This window comes from Hevea brasiliensis, chromosome 16, assembly GCF_030052815.1.
Source record: "Hevea brasiliensis isolate MT/VB/25A 57/8 chromosome 16, ASM3005281v1, whole genome shotgun sequence".
In the NCBI taxonomy this organism is placed as follows: Eukaryota; Viridiplantae; Streptophyta; class Magnoliopsida; order Malpighiales; family Euphorbiaceae; genus Hevea; species Hevea brasiliensis.
Window position 1 is genome coordinate 3,011,516 of NC_079508.1, and position 19,721 is coordinate 3,031,236.

At 33.1% G+C, this 19,721-nt stretch overlaps 2 protein-coding genes across 2 annotated transcripts; one reads left to right on the forward strand and one right to left on the reverse strand.

The window, feature by feature from the left end:
- The first annotated feature begins 328 nt into the window (after window positions 1-328).
- LOC110648472 (protein ACTIVITY OF BC1 COMPLEX KINASE 3, chloroplastic) lies at window positions 329-5,182 on the forward strand. The gene is made up of 7 exons (XM_021802719.2): window positions 329-781; window positions 872-1,099; window positions 1,444-1,779; window positions 2,030-2,585; window positions 2,755-2,941; window positions 3,084-3,450; window positions 4,802-5,182. Exons 1-7 carry the CDS (start codon window positions 506-508, stop codon window positions 4,928-4,930), a joined length of 2,079 nt encoding a protein of 692 aa, XP_021658411.2. The 5' UTR covers window positions 329-505; the 3' UTR covers window positions 4,931-5,182.
- Window positions 5,183-8,190: 3,008 nt separating this feature from the next.
- LOC110648376 (U-box domain-containing protein 52) lies at window positions 8,191-9,696 on the reverse strand. The gene is made up of 4 exons (XM_021802593.2): window positions 9,465-9,696; window positions 9,293-9,387; window positions 9,065-9,186; window positions 8,191-8,774 (listed from the first exon to the last, which is right to left on the reverse strand). Exons 1-4 carry the CDS (start codon window positions 9,694-9,696, stop codon window positions 8,576-8,578), a joined length of 648 nt encoding a protein of 215 aa, XP_021658285.2. The 3' UTR covers window positions 8,191-8,575.
- Window positions 9,697-19,721: the final 10,025 nt, after the last annotated feature.

Here is a 19,721-nt window from a genome sequence, read left to right on the forward strand (position 1 = left end):
CCCTTTTAAACAGAAAAAGGGAAAATGACCAATCAAGTTTTATATTATCGTTCATTTTAGAAAGAAAATCAAAATAACTTTATTATATTTTTATTATAAAATAATTAAGTTCATCAAAATTTATTTTATTAATAAAATAACTCTTTAATTTAAATTTTATATTTAAAAATAAATATATTTTCTAAATATAATATAATAAATATATTTTATATAACAAATATTATATAATGGATATATTTCTAATATAATAAATATTGAGCAATTTTGTGCATCACTATCCAAATTTTAGAGAATTTATCGTTGTAACGTAAGAAAGATGGATACGCCACTCTATTATTTTCAGTACAGAATTAATGGTTATCACATAAAACGATTTAAAAAAGCGAAACAAAAAAAATATTCGCAACAGAAAAGAGAAAAAAATCTCTCTTATTTATGATTTTCGTTTGGTTAGATTGAGTTAAATTGAATTTTTTTATTTGTATTTTCTACAGAGTCAGAGTCAATGGTGACGATGAGCCTTGTTTCGGCCGGTGGCCACCGGTTCCCTACGGGCCCGTGTTTAACGCCCACCGTAAGAAGAAGAGGTGGCAGAGTAAGAGCAGCTCTGGTGGAAGCAAGACCCAAAGCGATGCCACCCCTCAGAGATATTACTTTAGCAAAAGCTGGAGATCGAGTTGATGACTTGCAGGCTGAGGCAAGAGCCATGGCTCGTGCTGCCAACGCCTCCACCTACAGCCCCGAGCTTCTTGCACTTAAATACGGCTCCAAGCCCATCAAGGTTACTCTTCTTCTTCTTCTTCTTCCTCTATTCAGCTTATTGATTTTTCTCTTTTGAATAAAAAATTTGATTTGGAATTTGGGTTAACAGGTATTGCGGAGGACTCTTAACATTTTGATAGCTCTTGGTTCATTTGGCTTGGAACTATGGCTGGACCAGAGGAATGGGGTGTTTGATCAAAATAAGAGAAGGCGAGCTATTGAACTCAGGAAAATTTTCACTCAATTAGGACCTACTTTTGTCAAGTTAGGGCAGGGATTATCTACTAGACCTGACATATGCCCTTCTGAGTATCTTGAGGAACTTTCAGAGCTTCAGGTGCAATTAATTGTTCAATTTGAATTCTAGTAGTTTTATTTTCCCAATTTCTTAATAATTTATTCATGCAATTTTAGCTTAAAGTATTCAAAGAATGATCCTAACAACTGTATTTGTTCAATATATACAAGCAACAATAATTTACATTTGAATTAAAGCTAAAATGATTTAAAATTTCTCTCAAAATTTTTTGCATAACCCTAAATCATCTCATTTATAGAAGTTGAATTTCAATGTTAATTTTAAACATATTGTATCGGAAATTAAAGCCTAAGCCTATTATTTCAAACAAAAAACATTTACAAACTTGTTCTATATGGTATTCTCATTTTCCAATTGAACAGGATGCATTGCCTACATTCGCTGATGCAGAAGCATTGTCATGCATTGAGGAAGAGTTGGGGCTACCACTTGATGCGATTTTTTCATCCATGTCCCCATCTCCTATTGCAGCTGCCAGTTTAGGACAAGTTTACAAAGCTAAGCTTAAGCATTCTGGACAAATTGTTGCTGTCAAGGTCCAACGTCCTGGCATTGAAGAAGCCATAGGACTTGACTTTTACCTGATTAGAGGCCTTGGAAATTTTGTCAACAAATATGTTGACATTATCACTAGTGATGTTGTTGCTCTAATTGATGAATTTGGGCGCAGAGTTTATCAAGAGCTCAACTATGTACAGGTTATTTTTCTTTTCCAATCTTGTCTTCTATGAAAATGTCCACAATAGATTCATTCCTCAATATTTTTTGTTGAAAAATGAAAAGGCAAAGTGTCTCATCACTTCTAGCATCATTAACTTTGGCAAGTACATTATAGTATCGTTATGAACTTTATAAATCACAAAGGATAGAGTCTTTGTAAAGGATGGAGTCTTTATAATTTCTTTAGCATGATCTTCTGGGTTTGAAAGTTTTGATAGGATTCTGCAGGAGGGACAGAATGCAAGGAGGTTTAAAAAGTTGTATGCTGACAGGGAAGATATCCTTGTTCCAGATATCTATTGGAAATATACTAGTGGCAAAGTCTTGACCATGGAGTGGGTTGATGGAGTTAAATTAAATGACCAAGATGCCATTGAGAGACAAGGTCTAAAGGTTCTGGATCTTGTGAATACGGGTATACAATGTAGCCTCCGGCAACTGCTTGAATATGGATACTTTCATGCTGATCCTCATCCTGGTAATCTCTTGGCAACACCTGAGGGAAAGCTTGCTTTTCTTGATTTTGGAATGATGAGTGAAACGCCAGAAGCAGCAAGATCTGCAATAATTGGTCATGTTGTTCACATGGTTAATAGGGATTATGAAGCCATGGCTCGTGATTACTATGTTCTAGATTTCTTGTCTTGTGATGTAGATGTGTCTCCAATTGTACCAGCACTACAGAACTTCTTTGATGATGCACTCAATTACACTGTGAGTGAACTAAACTTCAAAACTCTAGTGGATGGTCTGGGTGCTGTTTTTTATCAATATCCATTTAATGGTGAGTTAATACTGGTTTTGCTTCTTTCTTTTGATGCCAATGCTGTAGGTTTTCTAGGTCTGTACATTTACTATGGACTTAAGTCCATGGACCTGATTTAAGATAATGATAAACAGCCTTTAGCTACAGTATTTATATTCTGATGGTCTGGCTTCTCAATCACTTGCAGTTCCAGCATATTACGCATTAATATTGCGATCACTTACGGTACTTGAAGGTCTAGCCCTTAATGCTGATCCTAATTTCAAGGTCCTGGCTGCTTCGTATCCCTATTTTGCTAAAAGGCTCCTGACGGATCCAAATCCATATCTAAGAGATGCTCTTATTGAGTTGCTTTTCAAGGATGGAAAGTTTAGGCATGTATTCAGTTAGTCTTAGTTTCATTTTATTATTATTATTATTATTATTATTATTATTTACTTTTGGTTAAGCATGTTGATGGATTAGTGATTGTTGTTATATACTGACATAAAAACCTGTCAATTTCGCCTCATGCAGATGGAATAGACTTGAAAACTTACTTGTTGAAGGAAGAAAAGATAGAGATTTCTCTGCAAAAGATGCTCTACAACCTGTTTTGAAGCTATTATTGGCTCCAGATGGTGAAGAGCTTCGAGTTTTAGTTGTTAAGGAGTCAGTTCGAGTCACTGAAGCTGTTGTTCTAGGCGGCATTGTTGATACATACAATTCTATCCCCGACTTTATGAGAACTCTAATCGTTAATGGCAATGTAAATGGACTGACAATGATGAACGATACAGAAATACAAAGCATGATAGAGCTTCGGGACAAAATCCTTAGGATATGGGGCCTGTTGCGATCTTCTGAAGATTTTGACCCGGCACTTTTGCAACCTATATTACAGGTAAATAAAGGTTTTTGTTTAGTTAAAATCCTTTTTAAGTTGAGTGGAAATATGACTTTTTTAGAGAAATTATCACATGGGACTGGTGGTCCCCTCACAAACCTTGGGAGGGAATTGGCATATCAGCAGACTATATCTGCAGTTAGAATGAATGTCTATAAAGCTTTTGCTAACAGAAAATAAAATCTATAATTGTGAAAGCATAAAAAGGCCTAATCAACTTGAATTATAAACCATTTATCGATGTCAAACCTTATCCCAAACTGCCAAGTAGAACTCAACTCATCTTCAATCCTAATCTAATTTGTTTAAGGCTACATTTGGCAGTAAAATCTGGGGATAGGATAATATGTTATTCTTGGTCTATCACTTATTCATTTCTGTAGCTTGCCTGTGCTTTCAATGCCTGTGCATCAATGCTGGACATGGTAAATCATCTTTAGCTGATCCTTTTAATGGGTGTCACCTACAACCTACTATTGCACTTGTTTCTAATAGTTCTCTTTTTGTGTTGTCACACATTCATCTTTGCATCTTCATCTCTGCCATGCTCAATCGTGGACAATTTTTTTTACCTTCCAACATCAATTGGCATGGGTGATAATCGACTGACTAATAATAATCTTGTAGACCTTCCCCTTTAACTTTGCAGGGATTTACTATCACATAATAAATCTAATGTACTTCTCCATTCCAAAAATCTTGCTTCTGTCATGTGGGTGACATTTTCTTTCCTCGTTTCTTCATTTGATGGAACCTAGGTGCTGAAGGTAATTGCTTTGTGAAAATTTTATGTCATCCAGTATAACTCTGCTTTTCTCTCAACAACCTCATTAAAATTGCAGCATTAAATCCATTTTAGTTTCATCTTAGCTTGAATGGAGTAGTTTCTTTTGGGCCAGTAGTGACTAGTAAGGTTACAAAAAGAAGCAGCCTCCTTTTCTCTTAAGTACCTCCCAATCTCTCACTTGGGTTCTAAATAGATAAGGATCTATAAGCCTTCAATTTTTTTTTATGATTTCATTCGTATGCTCGTCTCGTGTGTCTTTGGACAAGGTAAATTGGAACAGATATATTATAGTATGGAATAAGGTGTAATGAAGTCGATGTTGATTTCTTTTTCTTTGTTAAGAAATTTTAAGATAAAAATTATTAGGGCATCAATATGGGGCATATGTGATTTATGGTAAATGAAATGAGACATACTATCATAAGATAGTGCACTAATAATTTTTGTAGAGAAAACTGGTACTTTATCATGTTTCAAGAATCCATGTGAAGAACTTAATTATTTAAATTGTTATTAGAAAACAGAAATCAGAAAACTAACTGGACATGTGTGAACCTGCAGGTCCTTCAACAGCCTGAGGGACGAAGCCTAGGAGGTCGTGTTATTGGTGGGATCACTCAACGTCTTTCTGCCCGGTTATTACAGCAAGTTCTCCGAACTCCAGTAACAATTTCTTCTTCAACTTCATAACCATTGCTGATAATTTTTTTAGTGTGTCATATGTACACCTTTGTATGCTTAAAAGAAGAAAAGGGGGGAAAAAAAAGAGGGGAAAATTTTGGTAGTTGTAATACTCCTTACCATTCTTTGCCTCATCTGTTGTGAAAGAGAAAATAGAAACAGATGTTTCAAATATGTACAAGGGAGGAAATGTGGTGGCAGTTACCATCGTTAAATTGAAGGGAATGAATGCAGAAGAGCATTGTATTTGCTTTGTCATTAGTTATGGAATCCAATTGGTGTCACATATACCAAAAAAAAAAAAAAAAAAGTGGAAAAGAAAAAGGAAAAATCGTCTCCAAACTTTCAAGACAACAATCATCGTCTGAGTTCATATTCATGTTTTCTATAAAGTCTTTTCTCAATTCTCATCGTCATGGCAATTGCAGATAAAGAATTTATTTTTCTGCGCAATAATTACTCTTCTTCAAAGGTATAATTAGGACTCATTTAAAATCAATTTTGAAAGTACAAAAATGATCTATACTTCACAAGCTGCTATTTGTATATATTATTCACATTAAGGACACAAGATCAATTGATCAAGTTTTTATTCCAACTTCCTTTTGTTTGGATTTGGTTGTTTTAGCTGTTTTTCTAGTTGGTTCACCCTTTCTTTTTTTAATTTGGGTTGTATGGTTAGATTGGAACCTCCTTAGGTTTTGGTCCTTTTTAAGCTTTCCTAGACTAAAAACAAATTTCCATTTTACACCCATTGATTTCTTGTGATGAGTTATACCTGAATTCTCTTAATTCTTTAAGAAAACAAATTTGGGAAATTGTTGCAACATAAACAGTAATAATTTATCTACACCTTATATTAAATCTCAACTATTAACATTCTAAATTCCTAAATCTATTAAACTAGGCTATGCTTGCTCCACATAGTATCTGTAACAGTTTTTAGGAAATATTTATATTCTGAAGTTACTGAAATGAGAATGACACTGCTAAAGATGCAAGCTTATAATAATAATAATAATAATAATGAGAAAATTACTACAGAATAATTCTAATGATTAGAAGAAGCTCCCTTTTTTTTTCCCCATATATTTCACTCAGTTAAACACAGAGAAATAAAAGTAAAACAAAAACAAAACGGCTATCATGTGAAATAAGCTCTGATATTTAAGGACACTCTGGGATTGGCCTAAAGCATCTAAAACTTTTTGCTTTTCCTCATTCTCCCTGAGAGCTTTCATTTCTGCATCCATTCTCTTCTGCACCTCTATCTTAACAAGCTTCTGAACTGCTTCAGCTGCCCCAATTGCAACATGGCACTTTGATTTCTCTCTTTCTGCCATGGCCAATGCATTTTCTTCGGCTATATGTGCCTCCTTTAACTTTTTCTCTTTTTTCCTTTTCCATTCTTCAAGTTCAGCAGCCTGCAATTTTTCATATATCTATCAAATTTCATGCCTGATTTTTCATATATCAAAATCTTCACACACGCACACAACTAATTTCACTTGAGCTTACTGAATTATTGTCTAATTTTCATTATGATCACTTAAAGAAATTTTCGTTCCATAAAAATCACTCAATTAAAAAATTAATTATAGTTGGGCCATTATACACTTGTTTCCTTGCTACGAGACGACGATGTGTCGGTTTAATAACTAAAAAATTACTCTTTAATCTAAGGGTTGATGGGGCGAGAGGGAAGTGTAAGCAATGGAAGAGTAAGAAAGGGTAAGGAAAGAGAAGGATAATGAGGATTATAATAAAAAAAACTCATGTTTGGGAATGGATAAATTAATGCAAAGGTAAGGAATTGTAAGGTATATTCTTTATGCATGGAAAAAAGGTGAAGAATGGGTAAATTTAAGGGTTGTCTAAATAGAAACATGCATAATTCTCAAATTCTCTCTAAAAAAAAATTGAAATTTGAGGGATAAGAGGAGATAGGACTTACCCTTATCTTACCCTAAGACTTACCCTTATCTTACCCTTACCCTCCATTAACTTATTACTTACCTCTCTTTATCTTTATTTACATCTCCCTCACCCTCACACCACTGCACAATAATGGCTCTTATTTGGTAGAAATTTCTTGATTTGGTAAAAGTATGCGTGATGATCTGTTTTGGTTGAATGGCACGCTGCTACTCTTGTTTGGTATTTTTTTTTCATGCTTTGATTTGATAGAATGATTCCTTCATGCTATGATTTGGTGGAAATATCTTTTAACTTTCAGTTACCTCTCCTTCGAATATTGTTTGAGTTTGAATCATATGCCTTAAAAGGGATTTTTTTACAGGTTTTGGTTGAATCATGGTTGGGTTGATATGAATTGAAATGATTTTTCTTTGTATCGTTTTTTTTAGATATGTATTTTCTTTGAATTGTAATGAGAGAGAAGAACAACATAAAGAAAAGCAAGAGGGAGAGAAAGAGAGGACGAGAGAGACGAGAGAAGATGGTGAAGGGGGAGAAAAGAACAACACAATGTGTGTGTGAGAGAGGAAGGGGCAGAGATTGAGAATTGAGTTGCAGTAGAAAAAGGAATTTGCGGTGGTGGTGGTAATAGAAAGGATTAGGGAATCAAATGGAAAGAACAAGGGATATGTTAGGGTTTTAAGGAAATAGAGCATTGAAGAAAGGAGTAGCGGGGTCCTTGTGAGCAGCTTTTGCTGCCAAAAATAGTTTGAAATTGGCACATCAGCAAGTGAAATCGTTCGAGTGACTTAATTGTAATAATTTGTGTCTTCTATTATTCTTATGAGACATTTTTTTTAGCTTCACAAATTCTTGAAGGGTTGATGCACCAATCAATTAGTTTGCTTGGTAAATCCCAACCTAGTGAGTCCCACAAATACAAGTGGGATCCATTAATCCAATGGTGCTCAACGCATCTGCTCATTGATCCATGAGTTCATAAATACATGAAGACAAACATTTTTCTTAATTAATATACCTTCTGTTTTGCCGCAACTGCTTCTTGTTTTGCTGCAACTGCTTCTTTGCAGGCTGCATGGTACATGTCTACTGTTTGCTTTAGCTCTATATTGAGCCTTCTCATTTCTTCTTCATATTCCTCCTGGAATTGCACGTACAAGTTATTAATGCACTTGTGTCTAACACTAATATAATTATATACAAAAGGGTTGAGTCTATCATAAATTCAAGATACTTAATGTAAGTTTCAAATAATTGTCTTAAATTTATGAATCAAGTTTAGATAAGAAAAAATTATACAAATGAAGAAAGAAATTGTGTATTAATGAGTGAGTGAATTTTCATACCATATTATTTACTGATGAAGACCAAGATGCTCTTCCATTATCCAAGCCATTATTGTCTGTTTGGTTTGGTGTAAAACCTGATGAATATGGCTCGTACACATCTGAATGCCTTGGAGAAGCATCTCTGGTAAGATTTTCATAAAAGTAAAAGAAATTGCTGTCTGTGCTTGGTCTTCCAGAGTATGCAATTGAGTGTTCCATCTCAGCTGTAGACATCTCATCATACCATCTTTGGCTTCCTCTATAAAAATCAAAATCAATCATATATAATTAATTGAATTATAATCAGTTTTAACTGACACATCTAAGTTACACTTGTTTTACTGTGAATATATAAATTTTTTAAAAATTAGAAATTGATAGGAAGTGGTTACGAGTTGTCATGAGTTGCAGGCTCCACATGCATATTACGGGGAGCAAGCGATGGAGCTCTGCCGGCCGACAGGGTTGGGACTGGACGAGTTGCATTCCGGACGGTATTGATCTTTCCTTTCGAGATTACATAAACTGTGCAGAAATCTGGAGCCCATTTTAATACATTGCCTGGAATATCTGTTGTCTTGAAGAGTCTGTGCGAATTAAAATAATAATAATAATAATAATAATAATAAAAATAAATTTCGGAACATGTAACACCTAAATTCTGTGCAAAGTTAAATAGATTAGTCAATGATGAAATTGAGAGTTTGAATCTTAGTAATCGTCCTTTTTTTATGGGCAGTCAGTAAACTTCACACTGATGTCTCAAAGCCTTGAATTGGATTCTCTCTTCAAATTGACTTTTCTTTAAAAGAAAAAAAAAAAAAAAAAAAAAATATATATATATATATATATATATATATATTATTATTATCATTACCTAGAAAGGCCATTCCTGGATGCAGTGCCAAGCAATAATGTTTCAATTCCATTTTGGCAAACATATTCAATCAGGGATTTTGCAACATCTAGATCCTCAAGCACAACAGTCTCACATTGTACCTAATTAATTACCAAAAATAATATTATATATGTAAAGAGAATTTAATTATTAAATGGGAAAAGCTGAAATTAGAGCAATGAAATGATTGAAGAAAAGCAAACCCACTTGTCTACGGCGACAATAACATCTAAAAGGAAGTAATAATTCTGAAATATTACTATCAGTTTGGGGTTCCAGTGAGCATGAGTCATCTTTTCTCCCTATAACACCAAATTAATGATAATTAAGAGATGTATATATAGATTTTGAGAGAGATAATTATTAATTAATTAATTACCTGATGTAGGAATTTGAGGGAATTGTGGCCTTTCTTTAACATGGATAAGTTTCACTGTTTCATCTTTTGTTATAATATGATCAATTGCCCATTTAAGAGCATACTGACTGGATTTTTCCTTGTCTACTGCTACTGCCACAGACCTTTCTCCTCCACCACCACCAGCTCCTCCTCCTCCTCCTCCTACTCCTCTGTGGCTGCCGCCGCTCCTAAGGGCAATATTGCTCTCCATTGTATTCCACATAATATAATCAATCAAATGGGTAATTATTAAAATGTGAGAATAAAAGAAAATAAGGAACCAAAAAGATGGAAGAAACAGTAGATGACGCATTCCTCCTCCCATTGTCTCAAATAAATGGTCTCCAACTCCATTGGAGTTGCAACAGATGGAAAACAAACAAAACTATACTTGTTAGAGATTCTTCCATTATTAGCATCTTACCATTACAAAACAAATGGAAATCAAAACCAATTTTCACCAAAAACTTTCTCTTTTTTTTTTTTTTTCACTATTTGTGGAGAAGCAAACAATATTCATGTATGGATCAACAACATAAACACTATCTTGTAACCATAGGATTCCCTTTCGGTTGAATTATTATTAAACTAGTCATTTGCTGGCATCGTTGGGTAAGTTTTGAATTTTTTTTTATTATATTTTCATTGTTTATATTTAGTTGATTCCTCATAATTATGTTAAAAATAGCATTAGTAAGATAATATTAGCTATAATTTGAGAAAATTTATCTGAACAATGAATATCACTTTAATTTAGTATTGAAAATCGAATTGTTGTTTATATGGGTAGGCATGCATATAAGAAATATTAAATTTTTCTTTTTAGTAAAATCCATAGAGAAAATGGATAGGAATGCATATAAGTGATATTTAGCTTTTTTTTTTTTCTGTTAATTTGTTATTTTAAATATTAAAAAATTAGAAAGTCACTTTAATTAAGGGTAATAAAAAAAACTAATGAATTTTATTTAAGGTATATTTTCATTATTTTTAATGATAAAATATTGCATGATGTAGAAGTATGAAGCATTATTAACATATCATATATGTATTGGAAAACTAAAATTTATTAATTAATGTTAATAATAAGACTAATGAATTATATTTAATATATGCACATTAATTATTTTTAATGATAAAAAAATAAATAAAATATGAAAATAGGATGCATTAAAAGTTTTAAGTGTACCACTTGACTGACTAAGAATATGGATATATAAAGGTCAAAGAGCCATCCAAAATTATTTTCCCTACCATTTTTTTTTTCCAACTTCAAAAGCACACAACAATTTGCCATTCAGATGTGGGACTTCACATGCTAACATGTATAGAAACTGAAAGCAAAAGCAAGTTGTCATTGATCCATACTTTCTTTTTAGGAGTGATAATTTCTTTATTTTATTTATTTATTTAAGGGAAGAGTTTGAAATACAAAAATAAAAGTCCCTATATCAAAGTGATCTGTGAAGCAGACTTTTTTGGTATTTTCTATTATTTTATAAATTTTGCATAACTGTCATACATCTATGTAAATAAAGAATTCATTCTTTTTTTCTTCTAAATTTTTATTCTCTTAGGTTTAAATGTACATTCAGATCCTATCCAAAAAAACAAATATTAACACAGGTGGGGATCCAAAGTTTTGCTATCTTCTGTTGTTTCTTTTACTGTAACTTTTGCAATATTCAATGCCAAAAACAATTATTCACTTGCCAGGTTGCTTAGTTGCATCTTGATAACTTTTCAGCTGAAGATAAGATTTTTCTTATGAACATTTTTCCTTTTGGATCCATGCTCGTTATCTTATTAACATTTTTATGTCTGGTAGATACTATTTTATTTCCAATGAGTATATCATGTGGGCACTCATTTTCTTATGGATTCTTGTAGCGAGATTTGGTTCTTGCTCACACAGTATACTTGCTTGCAAAAGAGACTATGTTGCTCGTTCTATGCTTGTTCATAGTCTTCTTTTCCTTTCGAATGTTATTTCAGATTCATCTACAAGATCCTTGAAATACTACAAGAAAAGCTCAAAATAGAAACAAAATTTTTGTGACAGCCCATTTCGTCATAAATTAGAAATGGCTTTGTCACAGCAGGCTCATCAAGGTAGAAAAATTAGTGGCTAAAAAAAATTTATCACATAATATATGTAGTGACAGATAAATGATGAATTTGTGACTGACAATATCTCGTCACTAACTTAAAGGCGAGAAGACCTACGAAAATTAAGGACATAATTTGTGACTGAATATCTATCACTAAATGTTTAAATATTTTTTTAATTAATTTAATTAGTGATAGAAGGCAAATTTCATCTCTAATGTAAAGATAGACCAACTATCTGTTGCCACTTACAGACGAAAAATTACTCCATGTTGGGATTAAAACTCTGATACCACTTGTTGGTTCAAAACTTTGATACTCCTTGCAATGGAAATTAAATACTGTAGCAATAATTAATAACAATGACATACAAAAATTTAACGTAGTTCATCTTGAATTTTGGGCTATGTCCATAGGCCAAATTTCGAATAAATCTTCCACTATTACATATAGTAAGTACAAAGAAAGTTTTACAAATAAGATTAAGCCAAAAATAGTAGCACTCAAAGTGTTTCCCAAAACATCCTCGATAATTTTCTCACTCTTTTTGTCACTCTCCTTTTTAAGAAGCTTTCCTAAAGCTCACATAACTCCCTCTCAAAATTTTTCTCAAAGCTACAAGCTTTGGATTGTCCTTTATGAATTTGAGCCATTAAAGATGGCTGAGCTACCGCTTATTTATAGGTGAAGGAATACACATTCAAATTGAATTTCCTATTCTGAATTGTGTATCACCGAATTTCTAAATATTTAAAAACACGTTCAATCTCGAATTGCATGTCATTAGTTTGCATGCTACCGAACTTTATGTAGTCATAAGCTTTGACTTTCATAATTATTTTTTTTTAATAAATTTCAACTGGCACCTGTGGGCGCCCTCCATTTGGAGGGACACAGCTCAATAATTATCCCCCTCTCGACTACATGAAGGGCTCCACCATTCTTGTTGTCAATCGACAATATAAACTTTTCTCAGGGAAGAATACTTGTCAACATGTTTGATCCATTTTCATCTATGTATATCTTCTCAAGCAGCAGCTACTTCTTCTCTAACACATATCTAATTAGTGATATCTCATATCGATATGCTTTAAACTTGAATGGAAGAATCAATTCTTTCCAAGGTGAATAGCACTTTGACTGTCATAGAACAACTAATATTTTTCTTAATGGATACCAAGTTATTTCGAGAACTTCTTCATCCATAGCAACTCTATGCATGTTTCCATTGCCGTAATGAACTCTAATTTAGTAGTGTACAGAGTAACACATTTCTATTACTTTGACTGCCATGACACAACTCCCCTTATAAATGAAATTAGATATCTTGATGTAAACCTTATCGAGTCAACATTGCTAGCCATATATATATCTGTGTAACCAATTAGCATAAGATTGGAATCTCTAAAACATAAACATATTTTTGAAGTTCCATGAAGATATCTACAAATCCATTTCGCTGCAACCAAATTTCCTTTCTTGGATTTCAAAGAAACTGACCCACTACTCCAATTGAGTGAGCAATATCTAGCTGTATACACACCATGGCACACATCAAACTTTCAACTACTGCAGTGTACAGGACCTTGTCCATCTCTTTCTTTTCCACATCTGTAGAAGGGTTTTGTCTCAAACTCAGAATAAAGTGATTAGCAAGAGAATAAGTAACTATTTTAGCTTTATCCATCTTGAACTTTTGAAGTACATTCTCAATGTATTTCTCTTGTGACAATCATATCTTCTTAGCATTTCTGTCCCTAATTATCTTCATGCCAAGGATCTCTCTTGCTAGCTCTAAGTCTTTTCTGGCAAAAGACTTACTTAGCTTCTTCTTCAAGCTGTTGATTCTAGAATCATTCTAGCTAATAATAAAATCATCATAGAGTAAAAGAATTTTAGAACAAAAACAGAATGATCTAAAATAGTCTTTCTGCAGCCTTACTCCCCCATAATAGATTCAAACTTCTTGTACCACTTTCTTGGTGCCTGTTTCAAGCCATATAGACTTCTTCACAACTTGCAAACATAGTCCTCTTTTCCTTTCTCTTTGAAATCCTTTGGCTACTCCATATATATATATATATATATATATATATATATATATATATATATATATATATATATATATATATATATATTACATCCATTTGCTCAACCACTAAGTTGAGACTAGCTGTTAACCCCAACACTATACGAATGGAGGTCATTTTCAACACCGATGAAAAAATCTCAGCAAAATCAATATCCTTTCTTTAGTTAAATCCTTTAATAACTAGCCTGGCTTTGAATCAATGATGGAAACTATGTTCTTCATGTTTGTTCCTAAACGCCCCATCTATTTTTCAAAGCTTTCTTACCTTTTGGCAACTTCACCAGCTTAAATGTATTATTCTCATGCAAGGATTTCATCTCATCTTACATGGCTTCAAGCCATTTTGGATTGTGTTCATCATCCATAACTTCTTTAAAGCTTTTAAGTTCTCCCCTATCAGTTAGTAACACATACTCATCACCTGAGTATCTGGTAGAACGCTGTCTAGCCCTACCAGATCTCTTCAGTGGAACTAGAAAAACCACAGGTGCTGGTGGTTGAATGTGAACACCTAGTTCACCATTAATGGAAGCACCATCAGCATTAACTAGATTATCTTGAATGTTTTCTCTAGCCTCTCTTAGTAATGTTATTGGAGGGATAAACTCTAAGTTTGTAGAGTCATCATCTGATTCTCAAATGGCCTTCTGAACCTTACCAACATCCTCAATGGTTTGATCTTTGATAAACACAGTATCACGACTCCTTATAAGCTTTTTTCTGGATAGGGTCATAAAATCTATAACCAAATTGATCTTAGCCATAGTTAGTTAATACACACTTTCGTATATTGACATCAAGTTTGGATATCTCATCCTTAGGAATATACACGAATGCCTTACATCCAAAGACCCATAAATGATCATAGAAAACATTTTTTCCTGACCATACCTTTTTTGGAGCTTCATATTGTACAGGAATACATAGTGAAAGTTCAATACATGTATAGCTGTAAACAATGCTTCACCTTAAAATGTCCTAAACTTTGCATATGAGAGTAAGCACCTCACTTTCTCCATTAAAGTCTTATTCCTCCTCTCAGCCAAGCAATTTAAGTGAGGCAACTTTGGAGGCATTGTCTGATGTCGAATACCATGACTTTTTCAATAGTCATCAAATGAACTAATGTACTCACCACCATTGTCTATCTAGATGCACTCAAACTTTTTCCCAGTTTGTCTCTCAACTGAGGCTAGAAATTATTTGAAGACATCTAGCACTTGATCTTCTGACTTTAGAGTGTAAGCCCACGTCTTCCTAGTATGATCATCAATGAAAGTCATGAAGTATTAAGCACCACCAAGTGACTTTGCATTGGCCTGTACAAGTTTGAGTGTACTAGATCCAACACGTTCTTCATTCTGAAAGGAGGGGAACTCTTGAAGGCAACTTTGTTCTATTTTCCTATTAGGCAATCAACACACTTCTTTAAGTGCACTTGGTTTACTCTAGATAACATGTTTTTTTTTCACTACCGTGTCATCCCTTTCTCATTTGTGCCATAATTCAATTGTGTTATCGTTCTCCACTCCAACTTTATGCCTATTCCTGACAACTAATCCACGATCCCTTGTGTTTCATTCAAGTGATCTACTACGCAGGAACCTTCCTTGTATTTTACTTACATCAATTTTGTCAACTAAAATAATTTATTGTTGCTAGTTTTTGAAGTGTACAGCTCCTCAAGTTTGTTCCACAATGCCCAGGAATGAGTCTTATTGAAAATGTGGTTATAGACATTATCTTTAACAAACTTTCGGATAAAGCCGCATATTTGTTCATGCTCAAATGCCCATTCCTCATTTGTCTTGTCATCAAGTTTAGTTGTACTAAACACTGACAAATGCAATTTCATCACAAATAACAAATCCATCATTTTGTTTCTACTGATGTAGTAATTTATGTCATTCAAATTAATCATGTAGGTTGTCTTTACCTCTATCTTTGTAGTACTCCAAGCACGAACCTTCTGCTTTGATACCAGTTGTTGGGATCAAAACTTTGATACCACTTGTTGGGTCAAAACTTTGATACATTTTCCAGCAGAAATTAAATATTGCTGCAATAATTAATAAAAATGACACACAAAAATTTAACATTGTCCCCTCTGAATTTTGGGCTAGCCCACCTGCCCAAACCGAATAAATCTTCCACTATTACAAATAGTAAGTACAAAGAAACTTTTATAAATGAGATTAACCCAAAAATAGTGGCACTCAAAGTGTTTCCCAAAACACCCCCAATAATTTTCTTATTATTTTTGTCACTCCCCTTTTTAGGAAACTTTCCTAAAGCTCACATAAACTCTCTCTCAAAATTTTCCTCAAAGCTATAAGCTTTGGATTATCCTTTAGGAATTTGAGCTAATGAAATGGTAGAGCTACTGCATTGTCCATCTTGACAACTAATCACATGGCTTTATTCCTTCCCTAACAAAATGTATTGTTTTTAGAACAACTAATCACACATTTTATAGGGAAGAAACAAACCATATCTAGCAATAAAGATGCATTTTATTATTATGACATAATATGTAATTTGAATGGGAAGAAAGATCAAAAGGAGAAGTCATAGTAATGTGAAAAATATTAAGCAAGCAAGGAAAAATAGGCTTAGAATACAAATAGGTGAACTTGTTTTCTCCATATTAAATGCCACTTGGTAATAAAATAGGATAAACACTTGGCAAAAATTTGTTAACCTATTTCAAAGCTCAAATTTATAATATTTATATAGATATAGATATAGATTTCTCTTCTAACAAATTTTTTATGTAAATTGCATTACCTTAGAGGTGATAGACAAGTGAAATAATATTAAGTTTAGGTATTTTCATTCTAATTTTGTTTTACAATGAAACTAGCTGAGTCATTTGAAGTTGATTCAACTTATTCATCGAATTTTTATACAAAAATAATTTTGAATAGATTCAAATTAATTTGTAGTTTGCGAATAAGTTTGAATCAAATTATATTTATAAAAAAACATAATAAAGTGATGCTATTTATGCTCCATCATTTTTATTTATTTTTAGTTAAAGTGATTACCTTGATGTTAATGCTTACATTAATATTAATACAATTCAAAACTATTGGTGATACTATTTGCAATATCCATTTATATTTGAATTTTACATTTAAATTATTTTATCTGAAAGCATGTAATTAACTTTAAATAATTATTTAATATTATTTATACATTAAATGGTTTTCAGTGTACTAAGCAAGTTAAAAAGTTGAATGTTCTTTTCTTATTTGTGAAAGAATAGCTAGAACACTAAGATCTTGATGTGATCTGATGTAAATGCTCTATTTTAACTTCTAATCAAAATGATTGTAGTGGAAAATAAATTTCTCTATAGCTTATTGACTCCACTGATAAATGTTTCATAAAATTTCTTTACAGTCTCTATTTATTAGAAAAGTGCAAATTATTTGGTGCGATAAAAAGTAAATTAATTGCACTTGTAATTAGTGACAGATTGACCCATATATATTTATATATGTTGAAGACTTAATACTTGAAATCATTTTAAAAACTTTATTTTTAATATGCATAATTTTTTATATGTTGTCCCTATATATATATTTTTTCAAATCTACCAGTACTTGTGACTTTATAGGAAATGTAAATTAATTGTTTTGAAAAATAAATTATTGCACTTGGAAATGTAAATGATTACTTGAAAACATATATGATTTTGTTGGAAAATGGAAATCACCTAATTACAAGAAAAGGAAATATAAATTGATAGCTTGAAACATTGATAGTCTTCAAAACATGGGGTGGAATTGGATGGATGCCATGTATAGGAAAATATTGGGTTTGATATGTATTAGGTATGGAATACAATAAGCATGTCTTTACAACCCCCCACAACCTTCTACGACCTCGAGTATCTCACTTGGTTGAATCTGCAAAACAAACAAGGTTAGAGGACTAAGAAGGTCTACTGGTCGTTAGCACTTCGATGATTAAGTTAAGGGTTGGAAATGGGAATAAATGCTAGAAGTAAATGAACTAGTATGGGATGGATCACCTACCTTAGACTTTTAGAGAATTTATACAAATGGATCTCCAATGCGAAAATTTTATGTGGCTACCCTGGTTTACCGTTCTTCTATTACACCAATTTTTTTGGTTCCAAGCACCCTTCCTTTGATCAATTGTAGGCCTATTATACGACATGTCTCTTAGGTTTGCCAAACTCCCATGTCTGCCTAAAAATGGAGTTTGTGTTAAATGTGTGAGACAGGTTTAGGTTTAGAGCATTTAAGGTGAGGCTGTTAGCAGTATGGGACACATTTAAAGCAAGTGGTTAGCCTAATTAGTTTATCTAGCTCAAGGGATTTGCTTGACTCCAAAGTTGTAGAGTAGACCCTAGGTCATTAATTGTAATTAATGGTTTTTCAAAGATTTTTATGAGGTTGAACAAGTCTATAAGTTATAGGGTCGACCTTAGGTGGTTAAGTCCATGGAGTTATCTTTTTAAGCCTAAGATGATCCCATTTAAGCTATGGGTCATTTCTTCAATCGTGTTATGGGTCTAGTGACCTCAAAATTATGGGCCCTTGTATTTTGATCATATATTTATCCAAAAAGAAACATGTTTCCATCGTAAGGGGAAGCTATATTATGTTGTATCAGATGTCCCTTGACCTTAGCGGTAGTTATTTATTACTGTCATATTGGGGCAAACGTCGATATAATGCACTGTATTTATTAAGTTCATGCAATTTTCATAGTAATTTAAAATCAAATTTTAGGCGATATTTCTTGTTCCTTTAAATGTCACTTTACCATTTGATGATTAACTTGCCTTTTTTATTTCCAAATTATCATTGGTCTTTGGAACTTCTGATCTCACCTATTAGTTATAATTGTCTAGAATTCTTCTGTTCATTCCTTCTGATTCAATGCCTATCTATGGCAGGGTTGAAAGCATAATTTCTATGGTTACTCCTTCTACTTTGATTAGAATGATTCCTATTTTTTACAGTTTCATTGATCAAGCTAACTTGCCCCTCTTCACTTATTATAAAAATTCCATCCAAGGTTGTGTAGAGCAATTTGTAGTCGTTGAGCTTTAAAGGATTCTTAGTTTGCTCATTTAGGGTTTCGAATTAACTTGGGGTGAGTTGCATCCCTATTGTAATGAGGTTCCCTAACTAGATATAATAGAAAAATTATGTTTCTTTCATCTTACCTCTCTTAAGACCAATTATGATGTAGATAAGTGTTTACAACTTTGATCCGGTGGTCGTATCCAATCTACAGGTATATGAATTCCACTAGTTAACTTATTGTATTGATTAGTAGGCTCATGTTTGACCTTATTGCCCAATTTTTAGTGTCAAAGGAGGTTAGCTTGGACTTTTATCTGAAAGAGTTTTCCATGAATAAGGAAGAGATAAGAAAGTCATTTGAGCTCTCACATGTAGATAAACATATTACTTGGGTGACTTGGGAACCATTGGGGATCAACTTGAGCCCCATGATGATTCCTACCCTCATTTCCCCTTCGATTGACACCACTTCATCTTGCCACATTCTTCCTCCTTCTTAATTAGGCATTTCATAGAAGAGGGCTTCAGGGCTTAGATGCACTTTTAATCCTGCTTCTTGCTTAAAAAGGTTTTAGTTTACTAGAAGAGGTTTCATTTGAAGGCTTTGAATTTGCACTTATTCACAAGAATTCTCATATTTCTCAAGGGTTAGAGATTGTATCTCTTCTTAGTGTAGTAGCTCCTTCTACAACCTCCCTTCCTAGGAAGTCGAGGGTAGTCACTAGTGAGAGCCGAGACAAAGGCAAATCAACTACAACGAAGACTAAGGTAGATACAATAATTCTAGAATCAAGTTTTAACTCAATCACCCCTCCTTCTTAAATAGCTGAGTGCTTGGCTAATCAAGTGTGTTCTAAAGAGGCGGGTTGTGTTTCAGAAATTTCCTCACCATCTTAAGTCATGTTTCAAAATGTGTGAACCACCCCAGCCAGTGGCGAATGTACTAATAAAAATGAGGGTCAATTGGCT

What these genes read in the sequence shown, in the direction of transcription:
- LOC110648376 (XM_021802593.2), bottom strand. Translation starts at nt 9,696, where the DNA reads ATGGAGAGCAATATTGCCCTTAGGAGCGGCGGCAGCCACAGAGGAGTA. An exon ending in CCCTCAAATTCCTACATCAG is followed by an intron (nt 9,388 to 9,464) that starts GTAATTAATTAA and finishes TTGGTGTTATAG; the next exon opens with GGAGAAAAGATGACTCATGC. An exon ending in GTTATTGTCGCCGTAGACAA is followed by an intron (nt 9,187 to 9,292) that starts GTGGGTTTGCTT and finishes GTAATTAATTAG; the next exon opens with GTACAATGTGAGACTGTTGT.
- LOC110648472 (XM_021802719.2), top strand. Translation starts at nt 506, where the DNA reads ATGGTGACGATGAGCCTTGTTTCGGCCGGTGGCCACCGGTTCCCTACG. An exon ending in TTATCAATATCCATTTAATG is followed by an intron (nt 2,586 to 2,754) that starts GTGAGTTAATAC and finishes AATCACTTGCAG; the next exon opens with TTCCAGCATATTACGCATTA. An exon ending in TTTTGCAACCTATATTACAG is followed by an intron (nt 3,451 to 4,801) that starts GTAAATAAAGGT and finishes GTGAACCTGCAG; the next exon opens with GTCCTTCAACAGCCTGAGGG.